Below are 27949 nucleotides of genomic sequence, written 5' to 3'. Positions count from 1 at the left end.
AGTCTTGTCACCCAGCAGCGCTGGAGATCGCAGGGTGCTTCCTGCGTTGTCACCTTTGAGCCGTGGTGTCCTCCTGCTCTACCAACTGCTCAGGAAGCTCCAACCCAAGCAAGTCCTCATCAGCATGTGGTGACACTGAACAGGGATGAAGTGCTGTGCTTCTAGCCTACGGCAGCCCATGCTGCAGGTGAGACACCAGCTATGGGACACCTTCACAGATTCTCCTGTTTTGTGAGGGCAAGTCCTTTCTACATGGGCAGAGCACCATCTTGCAGCATTGACTCCATAGCTCGATGGGTTGTGTGCAGGCTGCTGGAGACGACTAGCTTCTGGTGACATAGATACTGAGTCTGGCCAACCCTGGGTGAGGGGCTTCTCCAGAATGGACATGCTGGTGCCTCTGCAGGCAGCCAAATGAAGGTACGTTGAGGACTACCCTAAAGAGCAGGAGCTGAGTGAGGTGAGCCTTTCCAGCCCTTGGGTTGGCGTTTCCCTTTGACACGTCTTCACACTCCTGATCCTCGTGGGCAGGAGGAGAACCCTGTCTTTGTGTGCAAAGCACACCTGCAGGTGGTTTCAGCAGCAGCTCTGAAGGCTCCACGTTGATGCTCCCAGGACACTTCCTCAGGAACGCTGTGCTGAGGGTGACGCAGTGGGGAGCTGCTGCACAGGCCGCCTCCCGCCCTCTTCTCAATCCATGAAAGCCAACGTGGAGAGTGTAATGGCAAGGAAGACTGCAGTGGGTGTTTCAGTGTTTGTGGGGACAAATCCCCGTGTCCCTGTGACCACGTAGCCATCCCTGCAGGTCAGGGACAGGGAACTGGCGCGTATATAAAATGCACTTGTCTCAGGGCTGTGCAGTTCTGGAGCAGCAGCTCAGCAGGTTGAGAATGGCCGTGGGGCTGGGATGAGTTTGCGCTTGAAGATGGCAAAGAAAGGGAGGGAAAAAAAAAAAAGTCGCAGCCTTGGAGCAGGGAGCAGCAGAAACTCAAGTGCAGCTCCTGGGGCGGTGAGGGATGACACAGGGTCTGTTTGCTGCTCGATTCATTCCTCCACCAGCAGAGCAGGATCAGGCAGCCGAGCCTTCAAAGCAGTCCTCAGGATGTAGATACAGCCACGCCACTGAAATTTAAGAAAGGTGCCGTCTTTCTCTGCTCCTTTGAAAAGCTCCTCTGTGTCTAAAACATCATCTCTGAGAAAAGCCCACATTTGCAGTAAGTGCGCTTAGTTTTCTAGGCCCAAAATAAACACCAGGTGATATTCTTCCCACCACCATCCCAGGTCATAGATCTTTAAAAATAAAACCCCGTTCAATCATTTCCTCTCTGCCCTGTGATCTGCAACTCTGCATGTCATCATGGCTTGCATCAACAGTGAATGTTTCTTCTAATTTGTAGCTGGGATACAGCTGTAGGGCTAAGAGATCTTTTAAAAATAGCTTTACTGTATTCTGACTCATACTTTCACCTGGAATGAGATGGCAAAACTCTGCATAACGGAACCAGGACTATGAGAAAGTTTTAAAGACGCATTTAACAACCTGTCCTTCTCCACACCTGGCTAGGACGGATGGTTTTCTTTCTCCGTGCCCATAAAACATTACTGTGGCGCGTTCGGTGCTGCAGCTCAGAAGAGAGGTTAGGAGATTTCTCGGTAAATATTTCTCACTTGCAAGCTTCCAGCCTCCATCAAAGCCTGAAACTGAGATGCACGCTTTTGCTGGAGAGTCACAGACATCTAACACTTCAACAAGGCTGAGCCGGGGTTGGTAAATAAAGCCTGGCTTGTTGTAGCTGCTGTTGTTCCTCTTGTTACCCCAAAGTGTGTTCTGGGGCAGTCAATGAGGAAGTCTTGCAGCATTTCTGAAGGAAATTTCAAGGAGGGGTGATTCAGAGGCAGCGCTACCAGATCAGCCTCTCCTTCCCAGGGAAGAAGAGCTTTCTGATTCAAATTGGGCTCAGGCAGCGACTGTTTGCCTGTTCCTTGGCTTTGAAGCACAACAAGGTCCCTCCGTTGGCAGGGGGCAGGTGGGCTGTGACTGCTGCAGGCTCCTACGGGCCAGCGGTCAAAGAAAGGTGGGAGAGGAGGGGAAGAAGAACCTCATCCCTCATGATGGGAAATACATATGGATAACAGAGCAACTGTAGTTGGTAAGGACTGAACTAACAAGCTGTTAAAAAATATAAAAAACCCTCACGCTCAGCATAGGGCCCAGCCAATGTGATCGGTAAATAAAATTTGCTTTGTATCAAAGATACTGGGACAGCCATGACTTTCTGGAGGCTCCGATGTCTGCTGTGGTTGGGAAGAGGATGCCGGTTAGGCTGACCCATATGGCAACTGCTCTGTTCTCCCAGTCCAAGATTTGTCGATCATTGTCACAGCTCACCTCTGCCAAGTTTTGAGGTGCTCTCGAGGGAGAGGAGGAAAGGGTGCTGGGCACGCAACGTATGAGCGTGGGGAGTCGGACGTTTGTGCTTGCTGTGTGGGAGACTGCTTCTCCAGCCCAGCGGAGGTCACGTGGTGGTTTGCCTTGGCTGGATGGGGACAACGTTGGGATCTGGGAATTCTTACTTTATTTTGAGACGGATAAAAAAGGCAAATGGTTAAGGCAGGGAAGATTCTTGTGCCACCTTCTCTTTCCTTCAGCAGGAGGGTGAGGAAATGGAGGCAGCCTTAGGGGGCATGGCTGGAAAGAGGAAACCAGACACTCCCCTCTCCTGAGAAGCTTTGTAATTGAGGTAAACCACAAAGAAATGGGGTCAGGAATGTGATCTCTGCATTTAAGATAGCCAGTAAAAGTTTACTGGTGTCAGAGGAACTGACCCACCTGGTACCTGCAGGGTAGAGCCCCGGCTTGCTCTCCGGCTGATGTCCCTGGGGTGCCAGAGCTGCGATTAATGGTCCCCGGGTTAGGAGAGAGGAACCGGGGACACATCCTGCTCTGGATTTACACCTGTGAAGAGCCTAACCAAGATGGACAAGGGAAGCAACAGTCCACAGGCAGCAAGACTCAGTAACCAGCCTGGAAACAGCCAAGGACGCAGCGGGCGGTTTCAGCAGGCACTTGGCTGAGCCCATCTATTGCAGGGTGAGTCTCCTCCTGTAATTTTCTTACTTACTGCCTTGTTCCCGGTCAGCAGAGGCTGCGTGTCTTACAGAGAGCAATAAACGGAGATGAGTGGGTTGAGGACACAGCAGTAAGTGTGTCTGAGTCTTCCTAGGATAAAATTTGCACCGCGGCGCGTTTAAAAGAGGAAGCCTGCTGTGGTCAGCAAGAAACCTAAGGAAAGGAATAATAGTACCAGGGATGGAAAGTGTAAGAGACGCAGTGGTCTAAAACACCCTTTTTGAAAAGGAAAGCTGTAATGTATTATTTTACCAATAAGGCTGTGACCTGGGCAGACCGTTCATGTCAAATCACCGTGTGCCTATTTCCTGGCTCGAGGCAGCAGCTCCCACCTGCTTTACCGATGTGAAATGGAGTTTACGATTCCCCGAGACGCGCATCTCGCTGTGCTCGCACTAGTGGTGGAAGGGCTAGCAAAAGAAATCCGTCGTGGCCATGGGACCAGCTGCCAGCTGCAGGAGGATTATGCTTGAGCACCACAGTCGTCTTCCTCCCCATTGTGACGCTGTTTTGCTAAGTCACTGTTTGTGCCGCTATTTGTCTCAACGGAGGGCTGATGTAGTTGTCGGTGGAAGCTATTAATAGTCTTGAGTTTCTGGGAAAAAATGTAGGGCTTGACTGCAAGGATTCTCGTTTTGTTTGTGGGCCGTCCTTTTTTGAGGCAAATCCATCAATTTAACAGTGAAGAGAGAAAGAGATTTAGCTCTTTATGCATTTTTTGAGGTCAAGTTCCTTTTCTCGGACACTTCATGATTTCCAAGGATGTGTTGCTTTTCTTGTTGCTGAATTATGGTTGACAACAGTGTAAAAGGAAGATATCCTCTAAATAAGCACTAGGAGAGGAAACCTGTAGTTAAATTCTTGGCCTGGTGGGCCTAAGAGCACAATGATGGTCGAGTGCCCAACTCATGGTACTCCTGGCTTCAGACAGACCAACACAGAACGAGTCTGAGAATCTAGGCTTTTGGTGTTTTGGGGTTTTTTTTATGGCAAATATGTATAATTCTGTGAACACTACCCTGTTTTTAGATGGGAAGTATATTGCAGGCAAGCATACACACCGAGAAAGGGTTTTAAACCACAGAATGTTCTCAAATGCAGTGAATTTGCTTGTAAGGGAGAACATATTACAACTGCAGAGTCTAATCTCTACAGTGACCCAGTTTCAGCTTTCATTTCCTGGGCTAAAATGAGAGAGAGAGGGGACTTCTGTTCTACTTTGGATTTCTGCAATAACCTTTAGCGAGGGGTTACTGTCTCTCTGCCTCCCTCCCCTGGGGCCGGTGCTTATCCTCTTTGCTTCCTGCCTTTGTCAGAGCTCTCCGGGCACAGCCTGGTGCTTACAGGCTGGGGTTTATGTTCTACCACCACTATTAACGTCCCAGGGCGCTTGACCAGCCCAGTGCAGCTTCCTTTCAGATAAGCTGCGGTGATTAGTCTTCTGCCCCTCAGGAGGCGAGAGAGGAGAAGGGATAGGACCAGCTATTTTTCTGAATGACATCTATGGCAGAAGAATTAGTTAAGGATGACAACAAAAACTTTATTTGAAAAAATTATTGTGTATTGAAAATATACAGTAGTATCATCAACCTTCTCCTTGACACTCTCCCTCCCCAAGCACAGGTTAACCCACAAGCATATCCCAGCAACCAGCTTTGCCGATGCCGGTCTCCTTTGTTACTCCCTCTCAATATGTCTAAATTCTGTCATCAGCAAGAAAACAACAAACAAAAGACCCACTTCTTTCTGACTCAGTAGGTATTTAACAAATCCCAGTCCTCCACACTGAGGCACAGATGCTTCTGTTTGGAAGTCCTTTCTTTCTCTTGTTCAGCCAAAGCTCTTTTTTTATTGTTCCTTAATTCATGGCTGCTTGCAATCTCCTTTTTCAAAGGTAAATGACAATTTTGAACTTTTTCCTTATAGAACTGCAAGTTTCCAGATGCTTTTGTTTCTGCCTCCACCAGCTTGCATTTCACTACATCCTCTATTCTGTGTGTCTTGCCATCTACAGGAAAAAAAAAATATCAAGTTTAAATTTTGGGAAAAACAGAATTCTGCTTTAAAATGCATACTTGTGTTGCAAAGTGTTTTGGCCAAGCCAACTTGGAACACTGACTGCTTAAGGCAAAATAACATTTATATTTTAGATTCAAAAGCAGAAAACTCAGTTGTTATATGTTGCCCTCAGCACGCTGCCATGCTGTACTTATCCGGCGCTATAACAAATGAAAAAACTCAAACACGTTGTAATGCAGTCACACAAATGACTGAGATTGCACACCTGAGATGGTCTTTGTACTATAAAAAAAGAAGTACGAAAATACTCCTTGTAGGAAGGAAAACAAATAAACTATGTGATCTCTATGCAGTTACATACAGAAACGCAGAGCTGCTGTTCTGGATCTCAAGTCGTCTTGTGACTTCCTGGCCTCCATAACTGCCTGCTCCCACTGCAAAACTGTCTGAAATAACATTTGAACGCGTTAAAATATTTCTTGTAAAATTTACAGAAATATCATTGGAAACAACTCTATGCCTTAGTCCTTGATATTTGGTGTTTTAATACTCCATAAGGACTATTTCTAGAGAGTAAAAGAGACTTAAAACTCCGTACCTGCTCTGCCCATCCCTCTGTTTTGCAGTTACTATGATCAAATTCTTTCAGAGGCACTTTGGAGTGAACCAGGCCTATCTGCATTTGGATCCGTTTAATGACAGCATTAACGTCCTAGTGAAAAGGGAAATAAAGTAAGCAGAGGGGAAGAACATTTGATGACACTTGTCTGGTACACGTAGATGCTCCTTGAGATGCTTACCTTGAGACCTGTCCCAGAAATGTCCAAGCAATTCAATTTCTTGAAAGAAAGAAGGTATCCAATTCCCACATCTGTGATTTTAGGGTTACCTGTAAGGTCAAGAATGGTTAATTAAGTTGCAAGACGTGGAGAAAGATGATCAGAATACCAACAAACTGTCTGTTCCAAAAGCTGATATTGGAACAAGGGGGTTTGGGCCTTTTTTCTGTAGTATGCTTCAAGTTTTGAAAGTGAGTCAAAACTGACTTTTTCCCTCTAATGATCAAAATACAAATATCACAATATAATTTCTCAAACTATTAAAAATATTTACGTAAGTAGCAAGTGGCTGAGACTACAGGTATGACCTGCGCCTTCTGGAAAGTTGTTGGTAAAATTTGGGGTTGAGTACTTGGCTCATGGGAATCATTAAATTCATGTATTCCTTCAACATTAAGGAGAAGAAATTCTTAATCAGAAAGGCTACAGCTTGCTTCTAATATTAACCCATGAAGTACTTACAAGACAAGTCTAATACCAAAAGATTCTCAAGCCCCTTTTTCAATACTCGTACTGGTGCTGTCATTCTGCGAAGGCCTGCATCCGATAAAGAGTTGTCTTTCAGGAGAAGCCGTTTTACACTGCGGGGAGAGATATAAACACATAGTTTATAGTCATTATTTTAGATAATTTAGCAAAATGTCCTAAAGCTCTGTGTCGGAAGGCTGGGGTCTTCCTGTGCAAACGCTTTGTTAACATTAGTAAAAAGCAGCAAGGAAGAAGCCTGGGTTAGTAGGACTAAGAAATACCTTTATATTGCCCCTGCTAGCTCAACAGACGCACTTGCTTGACCAGCTATTCCCAGAGCTCCCGTGACAAACCGATCCTAGAGCACAAGCATTTGCTAACAGAGACAATAAGGTTCTTTATACACTGAAGCTATTTAAGTCAAGGCTGCCAATCTCGACTCCGGTCAAAACTAAAAAGAGAAAAATGCTTGGCAAAATGGGAGAGGGCAGATTTAATAAGAGATACAGCAATGATTTTAAATTAGCAATGAGGTATCATAACATAGATGAACAAAACTCAGGGGGAAAAACATATCATTAAAACATTCTCCAGAGCACTTCAAGACACAGCCTTGAAGTAAAATGCACCAAAATCTTATAGTAACATAATATCCCCTAACTAGCAATTGTCCTGCCTATTGATTTTCTACTTTTCAATCTTTAGTATTAAATAAAATTACAAAAAATCTTTTTTTAAATGTTAATTAATTAAGTATTCCACATACTGCTTGCAGAAATCTCTATCTGGAACGCTGGTTTGGTTAAAAAAATTGGCTGATAAAGTTCTCTCTTAAAAAGGGAAATGAAAGTGTAAAAATTCCAAATGCTCAAGATGCAGGTTTTGTGTTTTTTATATAAAAAGTTGATTTAAAAATATGAGACAGTAAATTATCTTGCACATCTTACAATTCAGTATGTGCTTTGGATATAGTAAATTTTGTATTTTGTTTACCTCAAGAACGTGTTTTATGAACAACCAAAATCTTCAAACTTACACGTTTCTGCCTGTGAAAATTTCCTTTACAGTCACAGCCTGATTCTTTGAATTGCTTAGTGATAGGAAAAGAAAGTGTCATTTTTAGCTATGCATCAAGAAATCAGTACCTAGACAGAGCCTCTTTGGTGAGGTGTTCCAGCAGTTCATGTTCATCTCCAAGTTTACAACAGGAGAGATCCAAACACGTCAGCTCCCGGAAAGATTTAATTTCTTCTAGCTTTTCGGAGATAACCAAGTATCTGCAAAGAGAGAAAAATAAAAAGCTATCAGTGTTCAGGCACATAAGGCAGCACCTATATCCCTATATCCTCAAGTGTCACAAGTATAATGCAGTCATTTCTTGTAAGTACCTATGTGCAAATTGACAGAAATTAGCCAGCTGTCCTAACTACCAGTTTACGTGCAGTCTGCAGTACACAAAACAGCTGAGTTCCCAGTTTTCTCCTTGAACAAATGTCATGGTTTTGCTTTGATTCAAAATATGGGACTAACAATTAAAACTTCAACTTGCAAACATTGCAATTAGGGACTTCTTTACAGATTATTATTATATTATTTCAAAATAGTGCAAAAATGTATATTCTATCTTATCGTAAATCAACTTCACAAACTGTTCTTCCTCAGTATCTACGAAGTGTGTAGACAAACTCACATTCATCCAGGTTTAAAATCTACTTCAAATGTATCAGGATATCTTGTCAAACAGCAAAATTTTACTTTATATATGTAAATAAAATACTTCACTAGAGATTAAAGTCCTACAGGACACCTGCAAGACTCCGAGTAGAGCTAGGACTGCACCCCAGGCAGCAGTTACTCAGTGGGTTATTTTTTTAGCTGTGTTGGTTCCCTGATCTGACTCACTCTGCAGCCACGCAAACATCTGTGCTGGAACTATTCAGTAGGAGGTTTAGAGATGGGAACAAACCACTGCATGAGTATGCAGTAATAAGCACGTAGCAGTCTCTACATCACCAGTCTCCCCTGCACTTACATCTTACTGTCCCCGTGGCAAGGCAAACCCCACATTCACTAATCTCTCCTGAATTTACCTTATATTCCCCATGGCAAGACAAACCCTGAAGTCAGCATCTTCACTGCTGAAATGAGGGGTGCTTATTAATTTGATCCCTAAAGGAATACCTCTTTGGCCATGCAAATAAGGGGATCTTAATATCCTCCCACTGTGTATACACCTATCAAACTACCCCACCAAATCTCTTTGCCACGCAATTCAGCTGTGCAGAAGGTGGTACATATAGGCAGAGCACAAGACAATTCTTGAGACACTACTAGCTCAGGGGGGTTGTGAGGAGTAGAGCGCGCTCTCTTAGAAATAAGATTAATCAGAAATGTCTTAATATCTTACTTCCTGGATTTCAAAGACTCAGCACTTAACTCGGCTTTCTGTAATGGCAAAAGATGCCAGAGGTAACTTCATTTCTGAATTAAGCCCATAAAAAGTATCTGTACTAGAGATAAAAAGGAAGTAGGTTTAAAGGATAAAACAAAAGATAACTGACCTCTGCTCAAACATTCCTACTGTGCTCAAAACACCCTTGGCACTTCAGATGAGTATGTCCCTACTTTGATTTTAAACTGGATAAACCATCCCTTTTTCAAGTGTACAGATGGAAGATAGACTGGCTATATCACTGGGAAAGACTTCAGTAGGAGCACAGCTTTAAAAACATCTAGTTTTAAGCTTGGCAAGACTCTCTTTTAGTGAAAGACAACACAGACATTGAGAAGGTGGAAAAAATGGTGCTGGACTCTAATCAGAACCTCGTTAAAGTGTGTTCAATATGGGGATGGGAACCACAATAAACTAAGGTAAAACCTGCCTGACTTCAAAGCCTGTAACTTACCTACAAGACTGTATCTTCTTCTGAGGCCCCAAAATGAAACGGGATAACAAGCTTATAGTAAATAAACCCAGACAGTTTGCAAGGGTGTATTTTATCTGTACAGTCAGCTAAGTATGTTGAAATGCTTATTAGCAGCACTTATAAAAACTTCCCATTAAATACCTGAGAATGCATTAAACACAGAGATTGCTGTGGAAGCGCTGATTATTATTGTTAAAAAAAGTTGGAAGTTTAATCCTTCACGTAAAATCCCCTGTTAGTTAACACGGATGTAGCCTGTCACCTGTATTACGATTTGCATCTTGGAATGAAACCACCAGCTGCACTTGTAGGAAAGGAATGGGACAAAAGTAAGCAAGCAGCAAAGTGAGATAAGGCTCAGGTCATTTCATTAAAATTAGGTGGTGTCATAAGGCCCAAGAGATTTTTTTTAAATTATTTTTAAGAGAAAATAATTTAAGGGAAACTTTTAAGCATGCTAACACAAAGCACTAGCAGATGACAATATCTGTTACTGAACACACTTACCTATTCCGCAAACATAATGAACATAGCACCAAATTGCCATATGCTTCAGTAAACTTCTGTAGAGCTCTCAGTCCCGTTACTGGTTCCGTGAACTTTTGTCTTGCTTCTGCAGCTGAAAAGAGCTTTTCCGCAATCTGCTCTGGGAAACCAATCAACGAGTCAATGTGATCAACATTGTCAGAAATGTAACCCAGCACTAGGCTGAAGAGAGACTTGGCCGAGTATCGGAGGTTCCCCTCCTTAGTGTACGTGAAGATGAAATGATCAGTCCTCTGCCTCCTTGCCCTATCGTCCTCCCTGTTCATACAAAGCTCCACCGAAAATCCTCTGGAAAACAGCCTAAAAGGTCTTGTTTTGGGAGTGACATTCTGTATGCTGCCTGCACCCTGATTTACCATGTGCAGCTTCCCATTTTCACGCACGTATATTGGCCCAGTATCCAAATGGCTTTCAGAGTGGAGACAGTAAGACATTCCCCTCGTCCAGTTCTGCAAAAACAAACCGTAGACAGGTAAAGAATAGCCACAAGGGAAAACACTACTCGGGAAAGACCCCAAACCCTGGCAGCCATCCTCAATGCCCCAAGCACGGCCACGTAGCCCTACGGTGCAAGGATGGCTGAGCTGTGTGGCACAGGGGTGTGCTGTCTGCCATCAAACCGCAAACACCGGTCAAGTGGGAGCAGAATGCAGGGCTGGCAGAGAGGCAAAGGGCCTTTGCTCTGTCAGGGCCCTGCCACTTGGTGCCTGGTGGCCATCAGAGGCACGGGGCAGGGTCCCAGACCTGCACAGGCACGGACAGTGGTGGGGGGTCTGCGTGGGAAGCGGCCCCCACAGCTTGGCCTGGCTCTGCTGCAGGCGAGGGGGAGGAGGAGGAGGGCAAATGGCTGCCTGCAGCAGGGCAACGGAGCCTGCTGGAGGATCTCCCTCCCCGGCAGGGTGGGCAGGCTCCTGGTGCCAGCCTTGCCCAGAGGCTCTGGTTTGTGAGGGGGGGCAGGAGGGCGCAGACCCGGCCACGGCGAGGGGCAGAGGAGGGACGGGGTCCTGTCAGCTCCTGCCCTGGGCGCTCGGGTCCTGCGGGGCGGGAGGGGACTAGGCCCTGCGAGGGGAGCGGATGGGATGGGGCTCTGCCCGGGAAGAGAGGGGTCCGGGGGGATCGGGTCCAGCCCTGAGGGGGCGGGAGGGGGGCTCTGTGAAGGGATCGGGTTCTTCCCGGGGATGAGCGCGGCGGGGTTGGGGGCAAGGGGAAGGGTCCCCCCCCGGCTTGGCGGGGAGGCGAGAGCCCCGCGCCCCGCTCCCCACGCCTCCCAGGGGCCACCGGCCCGGCCCCCACCTACCTGCCCCAGGAGGGGCCGCCCCGACGCGCCGTCAGCCGGGCCGCGGCTCGGCGCTCCCGCCGCCCATCCCGCAGCGCCGGCGGGCGGCGGGCGGAGCCGCGCCGGGGGCGGGGAGCGCGAGCGGGCCGGGGCCGGGGCCGGGGCCGGGGCCGGGGCCGGGGCGGGGGCGGCGCGGAGCATGCCGGGAGCGGGGGGCTGAGGGGCGGCGGGGTCCGGTCTGGCCTCCCTCCTCCCTGCCTGAGGCGAACTTCCCGCTCCGAAACCCCACCGGCGGCAGCGGGGCGGGAGACCCCCGGGGGGTTGCGGCACCGGCGGCGTAGCCGGGGACTTGAGGGGCTCTCTGAGGTGGCGGGTCCCGCAGGGCACCGCTAAGCACCGCGCAGCTTCTGGGGGCGGAGCGGGGGCCGCCGCCGTTGCCTGGTAGCGGCCGTCCCGGCCTTCCCCTCTCCGCCGCCCGGGGATGAGGGCCGCAGATTGGTGTCTGAGCTCGGCGGGGGCCGCCGTCGTCCTGGCCACCTCCAGCGACGAGCAGCACCCGGCCGAGAACATGGCGGACGGGTGAGGGGGCCGCTGAGGGGCCGTGAGGGAGGAGTGGGCCCCGGCGGGAAGCGGCTCCTCGGGGGTGGCCGATCCCCCCGGGGATCCCTCCCGGTGCTGCCGGTGCCGCAGCCCGGCTCCGCCACGTTCTGTCCTTTGCCTTCCCACTCATATTAACGCGTAATTTAACTTTTTTGTTTGTTTCTGGGACCCTCTGAGTCCTATGTTGCTGCTTGGGTATAGAGCACGTTAAAGTATTAATACCTCCATAGCGCTTCCCCATTGCCATACAGCGGTTTGCTTAAAATACCCCAAATAAAAATGGCTTTGCAGCCTTTTTTTTTTTTTTTCTTTTGTGGCAGATTTTTTTAAGGTTTATTAGAGGAGCGAATCTGCAGGTGGGGGTTTTGTCCCATTGTCTCCACAGAAGTTCAGAAACGTTTTGGACGACGACAGGGATGTTCCCACAGGAATTCATTATCGGTTTTCCTAAATGCGTAAAAATCAGCAAAGTCGCAATCCAGTGTTATTTGGGTAAGACTTCATGTATTGCGGTATGTAATACGCACTATGTTAAAATGTGTGTCCGTGCCTATGTAAATTCTCACAGTGGTGTCGCATTCTGTAAGTAGTCACTTCTAAAGCTTAATTTAATTTGTAAAGCGTCATTTAGCTTAACAAAGCAATTGGCTCTCTGCCTTCAAAGTTTTTCATAAATAAATCAGAAAAAGATGGAAAATCTGCCCCACCTGCACTTACTTTGTCCTTATAACAACTCATATGAAGCTTATAATTAATTGTTCTCTTGCACAGCGATGGCTGTTCTAATTCAATGGACAGGACTACAAAACGTACTCTTTTAATGATTTATTTTGAATATTGATTCTAATAGTTTCATAGGACAGAACTCTCTTAGTCGTACTTTTTTAAAATAATGTGAAGGGAAGTCTGAGTTCTAAAACAGAACTTACTATTACAAGGTCAGAGCATGGAGACAGCACCTTGACCATTTGCAGAGGCTACGCAAAAGACATGAAAACTTATCATTGTTCGTCCAACCTTGTACATGATGTTGGTTGTATTACAGTCCTGCCCCATAAGTCAGACGAAGAATGGATTAGTTAATGCTTTTAGAGAGCTTTGTGGATGAAAAGTGATGCAATAAATATTATTAACGAGTCAGAATTCATATTGATATTTTAAATGTGTATGTATATATATTTTAGTGCGGACCTTAAGGATTGAAAGAAGCGTATCTAAAGACCCAGTAGGTTTTGAACAGTGCATTGAAAAAGGTAAGATTCTGAATCTGAAGCAGCAGGGATTTTGTGGGAATAACGTTGATCTTTTTCAGTAAGTCATTTTAACCCCATGTCTATTCGTTGAGTAGTCAAGTGTGGCTTGATGATTATTTTATTAAGACATTAATGTAATAGTCACATTTGAATGAAGTTTATGAACACTGGTGGTCTCTGTAGCAGTTTGGAGATGTAAAATGCTGTAAAAGGGCTAAAAGCACTACTTAGGTACTCGCTTTTATGTTCCAAAAATTAAAAACAGACTTACGTAGTATAATAGAGTGCCATTTCCTGCATTGTTTGGTTTTGTTTTGTTTTTAATGCCTCTTGGGTGACATATTCTAAAACAGTGTAGTGGGTGGGATATATATACACTGGGATATTGCAAAAAAGTATTTGTTCTCTTAAATCACCTTGTTAAAACAACCACCTTATTTCTATATGCAGTGTAAGTTCATGGTCCTTAAACTCCCGTGAACTCTGACGTCCAGTGGAAACTTTTCACAGTATTGCACATTATTCTTCATTATTTCCTTTAAAATATATTTTCTAGATTTGCAACACACAGAAGGACAGCTTCAAATGGAAGAATTTCCGGTGAGTATTTATGGTGTACATCAGTAGTTGTTCATGAAATGGGATGTCTAGACCAACTAGGGAGAAACCATGAAAACCCAAAACATGTCCTTATTTACAGTTATTGCTAAGTTGATGTTAGATATGGGAATTTGTAGATCATGGTATAAAATTGCACTTCTCGACTGCTCCTTTGTAGATTATGGTATGAAATTGCATCTGCCTACTGCTCCTAATTCTGTGAAGGAACTCTTTCGAGAAGTGTGGCAGTCTTTCCTCCCTCAGTTGTTGCCTTTAAGGCTGCACTATTGAGGAACAATGGGACTTTTTTGAATTGCTGTCATCTAAAGAAGCTCTGAAGCTGGCTAGATGTATTAAAAGAGCTTGATTTATGTGTAATTCAAAAAACAGATACATAAATATTTAGATCCTTCTGTCAAACTGCTGCAAGTGTTGTCGGATAGTGATGTTACTACAGAGAACGCAATAACATTTCCTTTTCCTTCTACAGCTTCCTGATTTCCAAGCCACTTACTTGCGTTTCATCATCAAATCTGCCTTTGATCATTTTGTGTCAGTGCACCGGGTGATGGCAGAGGGCACAGCAGAAAACATTTAAGTCCAGCTTAAATTTGTACCTCTCTTTTTTTTTTTTTTTTTTATATATAAAGAAACTATATTTTGATACCTGTAGTGCAGAGAATATTTATTATGAAAACCTTGTATTAAAGTGTTTTTTGAAGGTTTAGATGTAGTATGTATTCCCCGATGGTTTAATGTATGGAATAGAATAGAGGCATTTAGGTTGCAAAAGACCTTTAAGATCAAGTCCAACCGCAATGCAGTACTCTTGTTAATTGTAGTAACAGCTTTCTCATTTTATAACCTAGACTGTTACCTTAGAACACTTGAACATAACTGAGTCCATTTAAATAAGTATGTTTGTATCAGGCTTTCTTAATATATGAATTAAAACTCGATTTCCTGTAAAATGTGTCCCTTGCACTGAGTTAAATAGGAAAAAAAAGTGTCAAATACTTAAATGGGAGTTATTACTTCCTACTGTCAAACAAGTCCTTCAAAAGTTCTTAAATTGGTAAATTTCTCATCAACTCAAACTGTTCAAGATTAATAGGATGAATATAAACATATACCAATGCTTATAAATAACGTGGGGGAGAGAGGGGCAGGGCAGGGAGGGAAATAATGTGAAGCCATATGAAGTGCTTTGATAGATTTTTAATAATTGCAGATCAATCCCTTGTTTCTATAAATATTTTCTACAGTCAGGTCACAGCCGTCCATGCTTTATGCTATGACTGTCATAACAAATATTAATAGAAACAAATGTTGATAGAGATTGTCTTATTCAGAAGCCTTCTGAAGTCAGTGAAGGTGAACATTTAGGAAAATTGTACGTATACAAGAGAAAGAGAATCTTAATAACGTGAAATTAGTGTTTTGCATGCCAGTCGACTTTTGCAGCAAATGTCACCACCCCTGAAGTTTATCCTGCACAATATTCCTTACAAATTTAAATGCTGGTTTCCAGTCCTGACAGCTCCGTGGACCCAACTACTCTTCATTACTCCATGTGGTGTAAGTGTAGGAAGATGCTACAGTGCAGTAGTTGGGGTTGTAGTGAGGAGACTTGAAACCCTCTGGACAAACACATAATGAACCACATTGCAGATGCTCTTTAGATTCTTTTCCCTCTTGTCTCTCTTGTTATTTTTAAATTATTCTTTTTTTTTCCCTTCTTACACTTACATCTATGAAAACTTATTAATTGAGCTTTTTTATCCAGATAGTCTTTATTCTGAAGTCCTCTTCTTTTTCATGTTTTCCAGGATGGCGCGTATTTCTTGGGGGTGATAATTCCAAGGCCCCACTCCTCCCTGCAGAGGCAATAAAATTACACAGTGATGCTCAAGTAGGCAAAGCGGCAGTCCTCTGGCACGCAGCAGTTGCACCAGAACTATGGGCAGATGTGCCTGAGCTTCCTTTGCATGGCAGCCGTCGTGTGGGAGATGGTGCATGCACAGGTTACACCCTGCTGTGTAACTGGGACAGGGCCAGACTCTGGATCCTGGAGCTGGACAGCGTTCCTGGATCTCACAGCTTAGATGTACTTAGGTTTCCTAATGAGCCAAAGGATAAATATTTGAGCAGGACTGAGGTGTACATCAAATATGTACTTCATAAAGGCCCAGACTGGTTTTGCTACAAGTCCATTTTCTCTCCAGTCACAGTAAATTGTGAAATTACTAGTTCTGAAACAGAATGAAATCCTGACTTAAATGTAAAGCATCCTCAAATTATTTTGAAATTTAAAAATCTCAATATATTGTGCTCATTATTATTGTCAATATTTCTTACCTTATAGATTACCTTCCCTCTTTGAAGTACATAGAGTCGTTCTGGCAATGCAGCATATTTTGTACTGCTCAGGTTTTCCATAGTGTCTAAAACCACTGGACATAAAGGATTATTTTTCTGAAGAAATTGTGCTGCAATTTTTCGATCTTCAAGGCTTCTGTGATTTTTAATAACAATATTGTTCTTGAAAGCCCATCCATCTAAAACAAATGAGAAAGGGATTTGGCAAGGAACATTCTGAATAGGTGCCAAGGGTGGAGATGTACTGCGTGCCATATCCCAAAACTCTGTTTGAACAGTACTGCAGTTTATTGCTGACACCAAAACTTGCCATGAAATGAAAGCCCCCCCTCAGAGTATGAGAGCACTACAGCTTTTCAAATAAATGGTTCCAAGATCTTTTTCTTTTTTCTTCAATTTTGGCAAACTATTTTCCCCTTGCCCTGGACTCAGAAATATTTGATGTGTTTTAGCTGAAATTTTCCTATGTCAATCACCCTAGAGAGAGATCAGCTGGGGGAGATACAGCCTATTTAGGTAAGGTTTGCCAAAATTACTGGCTCAGAGGAAGGGATTTTATAATGGTAAGTAGTGCTATCAGCTGATACCCGTTCGTTTAGCAGAGTCTCAGCAATCGTACTGTTCGTTCTGCTTGATTGTACTCACTGAGCCTATGAAACAAAATTTCAGATCTGTGAGAAGTGAAACATTTTTGAGCCAGGGCACAGCTTCCTTTTTTGGAAATACGCAAACACACGTTTGCACACAACCCTTCCTAGTAAAGTTGAAACTAGTAAAAGTTTTTGGTGACTGACTGAGTTACTACCTTTTTCTCAACTACTGAAAGTGATGTGTTGTTAGAAAACTTGAAAACTCTGAATGCTATGTTGTAGAAAACCACCTTAACCCTGGGATAAAATCAGGGCCAATGTGTGGACAGTTTGTTTGCTAAATTTTTCAAATTAAGAGTCTGCCTCCTGTTCTTGAAATGTGTTTAAATGATTTATTTTTTTTTTTAAACGTTAACACGTGGCATCGTATACTTAAACCTTTGTTCTCTTAAATGTTTTTGGTTTTTTTTAATATCAGAAGGGGCTGTACTAACACTGAGAGGAAGTTTTATAAAGACAGAACTCCGTGCTTCGCTTCAGAGAGATGAAGCCTTCAGCCAGAGTGCCTCAGTGTAAAGTCAGATGCGTGAGTAAAAGCTTTAGAGAATTAGGGACGCAAATTGGTGCCAAGATTTGGTGTTGCCACTTTTGAGGGAGATTTCTTTCCCATTTGCATTCCCTCCTTTGCCAAAATACGTATTTTCCTAAAGGGAATGATGCGCGTCTGAAGTTTTGGTAGGCATTACTGTGATATTTGTACAGTACCTGCTGCATGAGCTTCTTCGATGTAGATGATAAGGAAATCTGCTATTGAGCTGAAATCTTTGATGAGCTTGTTGAACTCATCAAATTTTAACATAAACGAAGGTCAGGTGCAACTTCCAAAATTCAGGATTAAAGGTCGGTTTTCTGTAAGAAAAGGGGACAGTTTGTGGTTAAATCAGTGTTGGGAGGAAGGAGAGAATTAAATACATACACTGACTTGAGGTGCAGAGTTTCCTGGGCAATAGTAGGTACGTCACCCTGTAACTTTCTCAGGACATTAAAATCATCAGCAGAACATCTGTGTCTATGCAAAACAGGCACAAAGGTGCTTTTTTAACCCTCGCCTGGCTCTGAGCTGTGCTGGGTCCAGCACGGAGCTCATCCGAAGGGGATCCGTTCCTTGGCAAAGGCAGGAGGCACCATGTGGTCCCACGGCTTCCCTCGCCTCCGCATCACAAGAGCCAGCACTCAAATTACCAATGTTTTGGGAGAGGGAATTGGTCTAAAATGGATATACAGCGCGTAGGGCATCACAGCCTCCCCGAGATCCTTTGTACGAAGGAACTTCAAAAATACTCAACATGATCATCCACAAGGTTTTTCAAAGGACAGTGTTTGAGGGAGAGACATGTAAGTACAGAGTCCTTTTTTAACGTCTTTTGATGAACCCAGTGGCCGTGTCTTGATTTTTTTTTCAGAGGCGTCTGTTCTAGCTGAGCTGAGTGGAAGCTGCACTTTTCAGTCATGCCTCGCAGGCTTTCATGCATTCAGTGTATTTCTGCAATTTCATGTCCAAACAGAACTCTGGTTATATATTATTATTTATTAAACTAGTGTTAAAAAAGCCACTGGCAAAAGCGTTTATGCAGTTGCTTATAAATTATCAGGGTACGTGCCCACAGGTGTTAGCATCTGTTTGTAAGGCCTCCATTTAAGAGGACTTGCAGGATTTTTAAGCACTCTTTTAGTCTGTGGTTATGCTAAATTATCTGAAATTTGTTCAAGATCTTCCCTCTGGCTGGGTTTAAATTCAACAACCGCTGCTAGCATAGATCCATATCCTAAAGAATCTAATAAAGGGGGTACCTCCCTGTAGATATTGTGTGTCTCTTTTCCAGATTTGCATCCTGTTTTCTATAGAAAAAAAAATATATATGTAAAAAAAATTAGAAAAGCAGAGTTAGATAAGGGTGTAATCCCTCCCATGGGGACTGAGACTGCAGTTTAATGATTAATTCCATGTTCTACAGAGATCTCCGTGGGAGGCAGTGGACAAAGTACAAAGCAGCTTCTTCTGCTTTATTTCTAGCCACTTTGAATCTGGAAAAAACCACTGCGCTTTCTAGGCTTTGTGCTGGCCAAGGGCTCTGGTGGGGGACTTTCTGTACATACGCAGGGAGTGACAGCCAACAGTCGTGAATCACCGCACGCGGCTCCAATTCTGGGTCTTCTCTCCCTAAAATCAGTGAAGAGGTATTTCCAGGCAGAGCCACCTTTTGCAAGATGTTCTTGAGCTTATTGGCGTGAAGGGATATGGTAGCCAGGATGATAAATACGGGTTGTGTTTGAAAATCAGGAGGCAGCTGGAGTGAATGTGCTGCTCCTTTCCCATCCGTGAATGCCACCTACGCGGCCCATCTACTGACCTCGCATGAAATCCAAGAGGTGACGAACCTCCCCATTGACAGTCACCACCGGCGTGTTGGGAGCGGGATGTCCCTTGTAGGCTTCATCCTCCAGCCTCTTCCACTTCACCTTCAGCACAAAGAGCAAATACTGGAAGCTGAAAAATGTCGGGCCCCAGTTTTCGTAGCTGAACTTCGGATTCGTGTTCATTCTGCTCTTTTCGCCCTGTTTGAGGATGTATCTTTTCATGGCATTGGGGAACAGGATCATCAGCGTTTTGCCGACAATGACGCACGTAGTAACATGCAGAAGAATCAGGATTTTTTGCAGGAATACCCTGACTCGGAACATGGTGCTGGAGGAGGTCTGGCCGCTTCTGACGGGGAACACGGAGTGACGGCAGGGCCAAAGGTCGAGGGGGAGGAAAAAAGTTCACGTTTGGCAGAATTTCTGCTTTGCTTTTGCACGCCGTCACGTCTCCGCAGAATTCAGTGTCTGTGTGAGCGAGAAGCTGCTCAGCCGCACCGTCTCCATTGCACCAAAGGCATTAATTACAGTGACAGGTAGATTTTTGGTGCTAATTGCACATTTATAAGGCTTATTCATTAATATATTGTGTGTTTTACTAAGGAGAGCAGCTGAATCAGGGTGTTTTCGCAGAGCTGCAGGGTGAAAGTCCGAGTTGCGTTGGCGGTACGTGAGGGTGTGATGCTGCCAGCGGTTCCGCGTTGGGACCCCACGGGTCTCAGAGCGGTCACATTTTGGCGCTGGACCCTCAATGGTGACGCTGGGGGCCTTGGATTGATGCCACCATTTGCATTTCGCATGGGCTGCACCAACAGCTGCCTGTTCCAACAGCTTGGCCTCCTCTGGTGGCTGCTGCTTGTCACTGGGGGTGCCCTATATATATATACACCCCAATATCTATAATATATAAAAATATAAATTCTATAATATACATTATTATATATTATATTTTTACACAGTGGTCTATAAAATATATAATATACGTTTATAATGGACTATATAACATATAGCTACACGTATAATCAGTATGTGTATGTATCTGACACGTACAAACAGCAGCCGGGGCCCCGCTCCCGTAACACCAGCCCAGCAGCGCTCGGGGCGCCGCGGGCTCTTTAAGGAGGTGGGCGGAGGCGGAAGCGAAAGCGCCGCGCGGTCTCTGATTGGCTGGCGCGACGAGCGTCGCCGCGACGTCTCCTTCGAGCCTGAGGGGCGGGGGAGGCGAGGAGAGCGGCGGAGCTGCTGATTGGCTGTCACCGCCCGGCGGCTGTTGGCCCTTTAAGGGCCGGGAGCGGTTGGGCTGCGGCGGCCGGAGGTGCGGGGCCTTCACCCGTTCTGCAGCGGGGCCGCCGGCAGCGGGGACACGGACAGGGACACGGGGAAGGGGTTCAGCGCTGTCGCCCGTCCTGCAGCAGGGCGGGGGGATGGCGGCGGTGGATGACCTCAAATTCCAAGGTAAAGGTGGGCTGGGGCCCAGCCGGTGGGGGGTCGGAGCCGGGGAGCCTCGCTGAGCCTTCTCGGAGGAAAACCCGCCGTGGGGTTTCGCCGGTAGCGTCAGGGATGTCTAGCGTCCGGCCATGGGACTGTGCGCCCGGTGTCACCTCTGCTGGCCGGAGCCCTTCCCGGCGGGAGGGGGTGGGCTGTAGCTTCAGACTTGTTTAAGCGGATTTATTGATAACATAGACTCAGGTCGGAAAAAAACCTAATTTTTGGAGAGGATGAAATTTAGCCATTTCTACAGTCGCTTCAGAGGGGCAGCTTCCTTCCCCCCGCCCTCGCAGAGACCTGCGGAGTCTCAGGTTGGGGCTGATGGCAGGTTTCAGTGGTGCGGGTTTATCATAATGCCGGCAGGTTAGCAGGAAAGACATCCTCACACTTTATTAATTAAGTAAGTATTCAGCTTGATCCATGTCAGTTTGGGCTTTAAGAAGCAGGTCGTATTTGACGTGCCTAAACTAGTGATGTATCCTTTCTTGGGCTGTGTAGGGGTCTTAATGCAGTTTTTTCAGCCACAAAAGCAAAAATTTCGTTAGCTTCATCATTGCCTCTCTTGTAATGTACTTATTTGCAGAATTTGACGATGCAGCTAATTTGCTTGCAGCAAATCCTGACGCTACTACAATAAGCATTGACGAGCCAGCTGAAATCCCCAAGAATCAGCACAGCCGTCGGCAGGACCCAGGCAGAGAAGAGGATGATGAATTACTGGGGACCGACGACTCCGATAAAACAGAGGTAATGCCCTTACACCTACAGCGCCTCCATTGGCACCTACACAAACAGTGCTGGGAACACTGAGATATTTCGGAGGTACACCAGGGATTCATGCTGGGTGACTTAAAATTCTGCTTCATCCCCATTGCAGGTTACTTTCTCATTAGCAGAGTCAGCAGAAGCAAACGTGCGTTGGCTCCTCAGCTGTTGTGCTTTGCAGCCTAGGAAATTGAACTGAAATGGCGGTGATTTATGCTACTCAAATACGCCAGGACATGAGTGCAGCAGCAGCTGAAAACAGCACGGTGTTTGTTTCTGTCGGTTGTTGCTGTGGGGTTGGTGACTCCGGCAGGAAAGCAGGAAACCTGGAAACGGCCAGGGCTTTGTCTGAAGGCTCAGCTAATGCAGCTGTCAGGGCGAGGGAACTTGTGATACCAATGGCGGCATGGGTTATAAATGACGTGGTGGAAGGTAGTATCTGGCGGCTCTTTAGAACGCCAGGCCACCATTCTGCTTTCAGGGAGATAAGACTAGCCGCTGCTAACAAATACTAGCAGGGGAAAGGGAAACCATTAAATAGTAAGCACCAGCCTGTTCAGTTTGTTTTCTGTCCAGGTACAGAAATCATTTAACTATTGTGTCAGTGAACTAGTAATACATAAATTGCATGCTTGTAATGTTTTTCGTGTTGCCTTTCCGCTCCGTACAGCTGCTTGCAGGACAGAAGAAGAGTGCCCCTTTCTGGACGTTTGAGTACTACCAGACGTTCTTCGATGTGGACACGTACCAGGTTAATACTTCACTCCAGAGCAGAACTATTGTCTGAGCTATCTTTTATCCAGATACTGAGTTTTTTCTGTTTTGTATCTTGAGTTGGACAAATCTGTATGTATTCATAGGTCCTGGACAGAATCAAAGGTTCGGTTTTCCCAGTACCGGGGAAGAACTTTGTGAGGCTGTATATCCGCAGCAATCCTGACCTTTACGGTATGTACGAGGTGTGAGAAGTTCTCTTCTGTGCTAAATGTTTTGAGTTTGTATTGCCTTTTACTCGCTAGCCTTAAAAAACAAGAGGGCAGAGGAGTTGTTATTGAACATGTTTGTTTCTTCTTAAGGTCCTTTTTGGATATGTGCCACGCTCGTCTTTACCATTGCTGTTAGTGGCAATCTCTCGAATTTCTTCATCCATCTGGGCAAACCAACATACCACTATGTGCCCGAGTTCAGAAAAGGTTTGTAAGTAGTCAATACAGTCCTGAGTTTGGTGGGGTTTTTTTTTGCTTTGTTTCTGGTGGGGTTTTTTGGGGTTTTCTTTTTTTTTAATGTGCTAGTGAAGTAATGTAAAAACAGGTCACAGCTTTGATTTAGCAGAGTCTTTTGATTAACTGCTCTCTTTAAATTCTTAGAGATGTGAAACGAGCCCTTAAAATGGGCTGTAACAGGTAGAACCCTACTCCTCCAGAGCATGAAGTAGCTACAGAGTTTTACTAGAGCAGGTAGGAGTAATTAGAGCAGTTGTTTTTCTAGCCTTAGCGAATGTCCCCCTGTACAGAGAGGGACAGCCCAGCAGTGGCTACTGTGGTGCTTTTGTAGGTGCCTTTCTGGCTCTGTGGCCTCCTAGAAGCCCGCAGACCTCAGACAGAAAATGACTGAATTAGAATATTACTTATATCACCTACCGAGTTGTTACCTTCTGGCAAACTCTAAGCAAAAGATGCTCAACTGATACGTGCCCCAGAGAACTCGGAGTGAGGAGCCAATTGTCTATGCCCATCCTTGTAGTTTGAAGGACACTGCCATCCCTGACGAGGAACATGGCTTCTGTTTGTTTCCAAAATCCAGTGTACTTGGAAGAATGCTGCTGCTTGGGAATCCAGTCACTTGAATAATTTCACATTTGCCACTCGTGTCTGTGTCTTCCTCCAAATTTTTTAGCATGTCTGCAGTCTGTTCTCATTTTTCAGTAGCTGTTAGTAGCCGAATTTCTAACTAAGTCTTTCTTTCCTCCATGACACTTCCTTTCACACTGAAACCGATAGCATTTTCTACACAGGTGTAACAAAGAAATTGAAAATATCAAAAGAATACTTTCTGGAGTCTTTACTTTTAAACTAACTTGAAGAGCTGGTAAAGTAGTGGGTTAGTGGGTGTAAACTGGATGTAAATGCAAAGTTCTCAATTTATTAATAATTCAAACTTTTTATATTTTGATAGTTTTTTAGTTTTGGGGCTAAATGCTTCTACACGTTTGATTCTGGCTGGTATTCTGAGTAAAATGTGAAACCTTTTGTTGTATTTCCAGTGTCCATAGCAGCGACAACGATTTATGCGTATGCTTGGCTTGTTCCCCTGGCTCTCTGGGGATTCCTGATGTGGAGGAACAGTAAAGTTATGAACATTGTGTCCTACTCGTTCCTGGAGATCGTGTGTGTATATGGTTACTCCCTCTTCATTTACATTCCCACAGCGGTACGTATGGCCTAAAGAGGGCACCTCTATTACATGCCCCGCAAAAAGGTCCTGCTTTAGAAAATTCACTATTGTTCCTATTAGCCCAAATCTTGGGGACTGGGCAAATCACTTGCTGCTTTTGCTTGGCTTTTTGTTTAAGCTTGTGTAACGTAAAGATGGCTTGTGGGTCCTGGAAAAGCCCAGGACAGGTCATTTCTGCAGCGGCAGCAAATCCAAACTGCTGGCAAGCCGCATAAGCGGTCCAGGGGAACTTCAGGAATCGGGCTGTGTGTCCCCAGGGTACAGACACTGGTGAGTGGGCTGGCAGTGCTGATGGACAGGCTCCGAGGACACGTTCTCCTAGCAGGGACCATCCTGGGCCGCTCTGGCAAGGGGCAGGCCTTGGAGGGAGTGCCATAACTCAGGGGACATGCTCTTGTCATGTCTGCTCTTGCTGTTATTCTTTCCTCAAATAACAGAGACATATCAGATAAGGCGTGAATTAATTGTGCACAAATTGGCTGGAAGTGAGGAAATGTCATGGAACAATGCGTTAAATAAATGAATCCCTGTTTCACACAGTCTATTTAACAATCGTTTTACTCCCTCGTATAGATTTTATGGATTATTCCACAAAAAGTGGTGCGCTGGGTCCTGGTGATGTTCTCCCTGTGCCTTTCGGGGTCTGTTTTGGTGATGACCTTTTGGCCCGCTGTCCGAGATGACAACCGGAGGATTGCGCTGGCGACCGTGGGGACCATTGTTCTGCTTCATGCCCTGCTGGCTGTCGGCTGTTTGGTATGACACTGCCTTTCCTTTTCTCTAATCCGTTATTTCCTGGGACTGGCGACATGTTACGGTGCAGGGAAGGGGATTGCTGGAAAATCTTTTTTGATAAAGAAAGTAATAGTACTTCTGAAAAACCTCCAAAGTGAAAGTTCCAATTACTTCAAATACATCGAAAATTGATGCCAATCTGACTTTCACAGTGCCAGTAACAAACTCAATAATGAATAAGTCTTTAGCACAAAATGACTCACAGAGTCATCTTTAAATTTATCTGGAATTCATCATCTTTACAATCTTTATTGTATCCAGTTGCAGCTTATTCCAACGAGTACTATGCTTAGGTAGTCCTTTAAAATGATTAAATGTTCAATATGTAGCGTGTGCTTATGAGTTTTATGTATGAAAACATAAACCTGCTACAACTTAGTAAATATGATTCCACGATAGCAGCGGTATGAAAACAAAAACTCTAAAACTATGGAAATACACAGTGATGAGAAATTATTTTTTGTCTCTGTTGCAGTAGGCAGAACGATATAATCCAGGCTTCGCTTCTGTTCCCTGCCCTCCCAGCTTCCAGAGTAGATAGATTTGGTTCCCCGCAGCTCAGCGTGCAGGGAGGCGAAGGCAAAACGCAACTCTCGTGTTAGCAGGAGACTTGCAGCTGACTTCAGCGGGGCTCCTGTCACCGCAGCCTGCCTGGAGCTTCACCAGTTAAAAAAGCAAACAGTCAAATATCTGCAATCCAGTCCCTTCCCATACTGTCTTTTTAAAGGCCTCAGCTGCAAACTGTTATGTTTGAAGGTGTAGTTTAGAGCACCAGTTTAGTTGACCGTTTCTAATCTGACAAAAACAGAAAAGCTTCAAATCTGCTGTTTCGGTGCTGTGTTTATACTTTGTGAACTGCAAGTGTGGAAGGAAAGAGCTGGGACGACACAGAACTGTTAGTTTCTTCCTAAACAGTCTTTTTTCTCCTCTGTGATAATGCAGGCGTACTTTTTTGATGCCCCTGAACTGGATTTTCCTGCACCTGTTATCCCTGCTCACAATGTATCAACAGTAGTAACAAGGAGTCGGTAAATAAGGTAAGAATCCAATCTAAACTAACTTTTGTAATCATTACAAGACATCTTGAAACTTTTTCTCATTACTGTAGTTGAGTGGAAAAGGGTTTAACAGACCAATTTTGCTAAATGGCACCTATATAATATATAAATACCATTTATTAACATTTCTTCCAGTTGTAAGTTTTAAATATAGCCAGAAAGACTCTGAGGAACAAAGGCATCTTATCTTTTCTTTCAGTTTACTCTTGGCAAAGAAACACACATTTAAATAATCTACTCAGTCCCATAGGTAATTTCAAAGATGTATTTTTCCCTCAATTCCTTACAAAAGCCAAAACATATTTGTTAGAATTTGTACTGTACAAGTAAAACTTAAGCAATAAACTATTATGCTCCTATTTTCCTATCCATTTAATCTTAAAAGTAAATTGGATTTTTTTCCCCCCTTGGTGTTTGTGACAATATGTTTCAGAGCAGCAGCTCTGTGTACAGGGACATCCATGTACTCCCTGAGCAAGGCTGACTCAGAGCCTGAGCCATCCGTACGGACCGCATTCCTTGTGTGGGATGGTTGGAGGTTCTGCTTCCTGGTAGCTGGGAGTGCTGCCAGCGGCAGATGACATTTGAATTCTGTTGGAGAGATGAGACGTGGAACAGGTCCAGGGAAAGGCTAATAGACATGCAGAGGCCAGGCCCCTGCAAGTACAGCAGCCGCAAGCATGTATGTGGAGATCAGAGTATTTTTTGAGTGAGCAGAAGCTCTATTAGATTTAAAAAAAAAAAAAGAAAAAAGCCAAATATGCCTAGCAAAAATGATCATAAAGAATTACCATCTGTGACACAGTCTAATCATGCAGATCAATTTTAGAAGCTTTACTCCTGCAAAATCAGTTTCTCATCCCAGGTGCCTATTAGGATTCCAAATGATAGTAATCAATTTTAGTATTTAGATGTAAATATGTGCTTTATTGTGTCCTCTGGTACCTGTGAGGAGCTGTAATATTGATAGGAGTTATTTGTCTCTTTCAGGTTACAATGCCTGTTTCTCCATCTGTACAGTAATCTTATTTTAGACTATTTTTTCACTGAAGAACATGGAAACCGCAAGAAAAGGGAATGCTTTTTGTAGTAGAAAGGACAGTGATGTCCCATGGACATACAGACATCTCCACACTCACTGGAGACTGACTGGTTCCATAAGGGGAGTGAACTGTTGATCTTAATCCTGTACAGCAGTTTTTCTTTTTTAAAAGTCTGTCTGCACTCACAACACTATTTTGCCTCTGAATAAAGTGTTCTGAAGGTGATTTCTTATTTTGTTAACGATCTGATACTCATTCTCCAAAGCTGTTGAGAAGGTTTCATAAGAGGTGTGAAGGTGGGCTGGAGGCGAGACAGGATTTTGCCATGTTACAGTTGAAGTGCCCTGAGGGCCGAATGTGTACTGAGCTCTCCCAGTACCAAATGCTGCCCTGAAAGCAGTTCCTGCCGCTTTCCTAGGCCCAGACGCATTCTTTATAGAACTATAAAATGATTTAGGTTGGAGGGGACCTTAAAGATCACCCAGTTCCACCCCCCTGCCCTGGGCAGGGACACCTGCCACCAGACCAGGCTGCTCAAAGCCCCGTCCAACCTGGCCTTGAACCCCTCCAGGGATGGGGCAGCCACAGCTTCTCTGGGCAACCTGGGCCAGGGGCTCACCACCCTCACAGCAAAGAATTTCTTCCTAACGTCTAATCTAAATCTCCCCTCTTTCAGTTTAAAACCGTTATCCCTTGTCCTATCGCTACGCTCCCTGATCCAGCGTCCCTCTCCATCTTTGCTGTAGCCCCCTTTGGGTACTGGAAGGCTGCTGTAAGGTCTCCCTGGAACGTTCTCTTCTTCAGGCTGAACAGCCCCAACTCTCTCAGCCTGTCTTCACAGCAGAGGGGCTCCAGCCTCTGATGATCTTTGTGGCCTCCTCTGCACTTGCTATAACAGGTCTGTGTCCTCCTTATGTTGGGGGCTCCAGAGATGGATGCAGCACTGCAGGTGGGGTCTCATGAGAGCAGAGGGGCAGAATCACCTCCCTCGCCCTGCTGGCCATGCTTCTTTGGATGCAGCCCAGGATGCAGTTGGCTTTCTGGGCTGCAAGCGCGCATTGCCTGCTCATGTTGAGCTTCTCCTCCACGAGCACCCCCGAGTCCTTCTCCTCAGGGCTGCTCTCAATCCATTCTCTGCCCAGCCTGTATTTGTGCCTGGGATTGCCCTGACCCAGGTGCAGGACCTTGAACTTGGCCTGGTTGAACTTCATGAGGTTTGCACAGGCTCACCTCTCCAGCCTGTCCAGCTCCCTCTGGATGGCATCCCTTCCCTCCAGCACGTTGACTGCACCACACAACTT

At 45.0% G+C, this 27949-nt stretch overlaps 4 protein-coding genes across 6 annotated transcripts; 2 read left to right on the top strand and 2 right to left on the bottom strand.

The window, feature by feature from the left end:
* Positions 1-4649: 4649 nt before the first annotated feature.
* Positions 4650-11321, bottom strand: LRRC42 (leucine rich repeat containing 42). The gene is made up of 8 exons (XM_054211371.1): positions 11227-11321; positions 9891-10378; positions 7602-7733; positions 6451-6569; positions 5950-6038; positions 5748-5861; positions 5511-5595; positions 4650-5138 (listed from the first exon to the last, which is right to left on the bottom strand). Exons 2-8 carry the CDS (start codon positions 10361-10363, stop codon positions 4882-4884), a joined length of 1269 nt encoding a protein of 422 aa, XP_054067346.1. The 5' UTR covers positions 10364-10378; positions 11227-11321; the 3' UTR covers positions 4650-4881.
* Positions 11322-11403: 82 nt separating this feature from the next.
* Positions 11404-14287, top strand: IFT25 (intraflagellar transport 25). Its single transcript, XM_054211380.1, has 5 exons — positions 11404-11784; positions 12191-12297; positions 12990-13058; positions 13615-13658; positions 14149-14287. The coding sequence occupies exons 1-5, from the start codon at positions 11687-11689 to the stop codon at positions 14254-14256; spliced, it is 426 nt and encodes a 141-aa protein (XP_054067355.1). The 5' UTR covers positions 11404-11686; the 3' UTR covers positions 14257-14287.
* On the bottom strand, positions 12900-19369 carry DIO1 (iodothyronine deiodinase 1). Its single transcript, XM_054211378.1, has 4 exons — positions 19039-19369; positions 17393-17536; positions 16017-16216; positions 12900-15535 (listed from the first exon to the last, which is right to left on the bottom strand). The coding sequence occupies exons 1-4, from the start codon at positions 19367-19369 to the stop codon at positions 15452-15454; spliced, it is 759 nt and encodes a 252-aa protein (XP_054067353.1). The 3' UTR covers positions 12900-15451.
* Positions 19370-20294: 925 nt separating this feature from the next.
* On the top strand, positions 20295-26880 carry YIPF1 (Yip1 domain family member 1). 3 transcript variants are annotated; one of them, XM_054211375.1, is made up of 9 exons: positions 20295-20500; positions 21147-21280; positions 21969-22049; positions 22159-22246; positions 22375-22491; positions 23562-23728; positions 24326-24508; positions 25490-25584; positions 26596-26880. In XM_054211375.1, the coding sequence occupies exons 1-8, from the start codon at positions 20470-20472 to the stop codon at positions 25577-25579; spliced, it is 891 nt and encodes a 296-aa protein (XP_054067350.1). In that variant the 5' UTR covers positions 20295-20469; the 3' UTR covers positions 25580-25584; positions 26596-26880. The 3 variants fall into 3 exon arrangements, with proteins under 3 accessions (XP_054067350.1, XP_054067349.1, XP_054067352.1); XM_054211374.1 differs by having other exon boundaries at positions 20296-20500; positions 21117-21280; XM_054211377.1 differs by lacking the exon at positions 21969-22049 and having other exon boundaries at positions 20296-20500; positions 21117-21280.
* Positions 26881-27949: the final 1069 nt, after the last annotated feature.

Source organism: Rissa tridactyla, chromosome 8 (assembly GCF_028500815.1).
Source record: "Rissa tridactyla isolate bRisTri1 chromosome 8, bRisTri1.patW.cur.20221130, whole genome shotgun sequence".
Taxonomy (NCBI): domain Eukaryota; kingdom Metazoa; phylum Chordata; class Aves; order Charadriiformes; family Laridae; genus Rissa; species Rissa tridactyla.
Note: the sequence above shows the minus strand (reverse complement) of the source record. Positions and strands in the feature narration are given on the sequence as shown.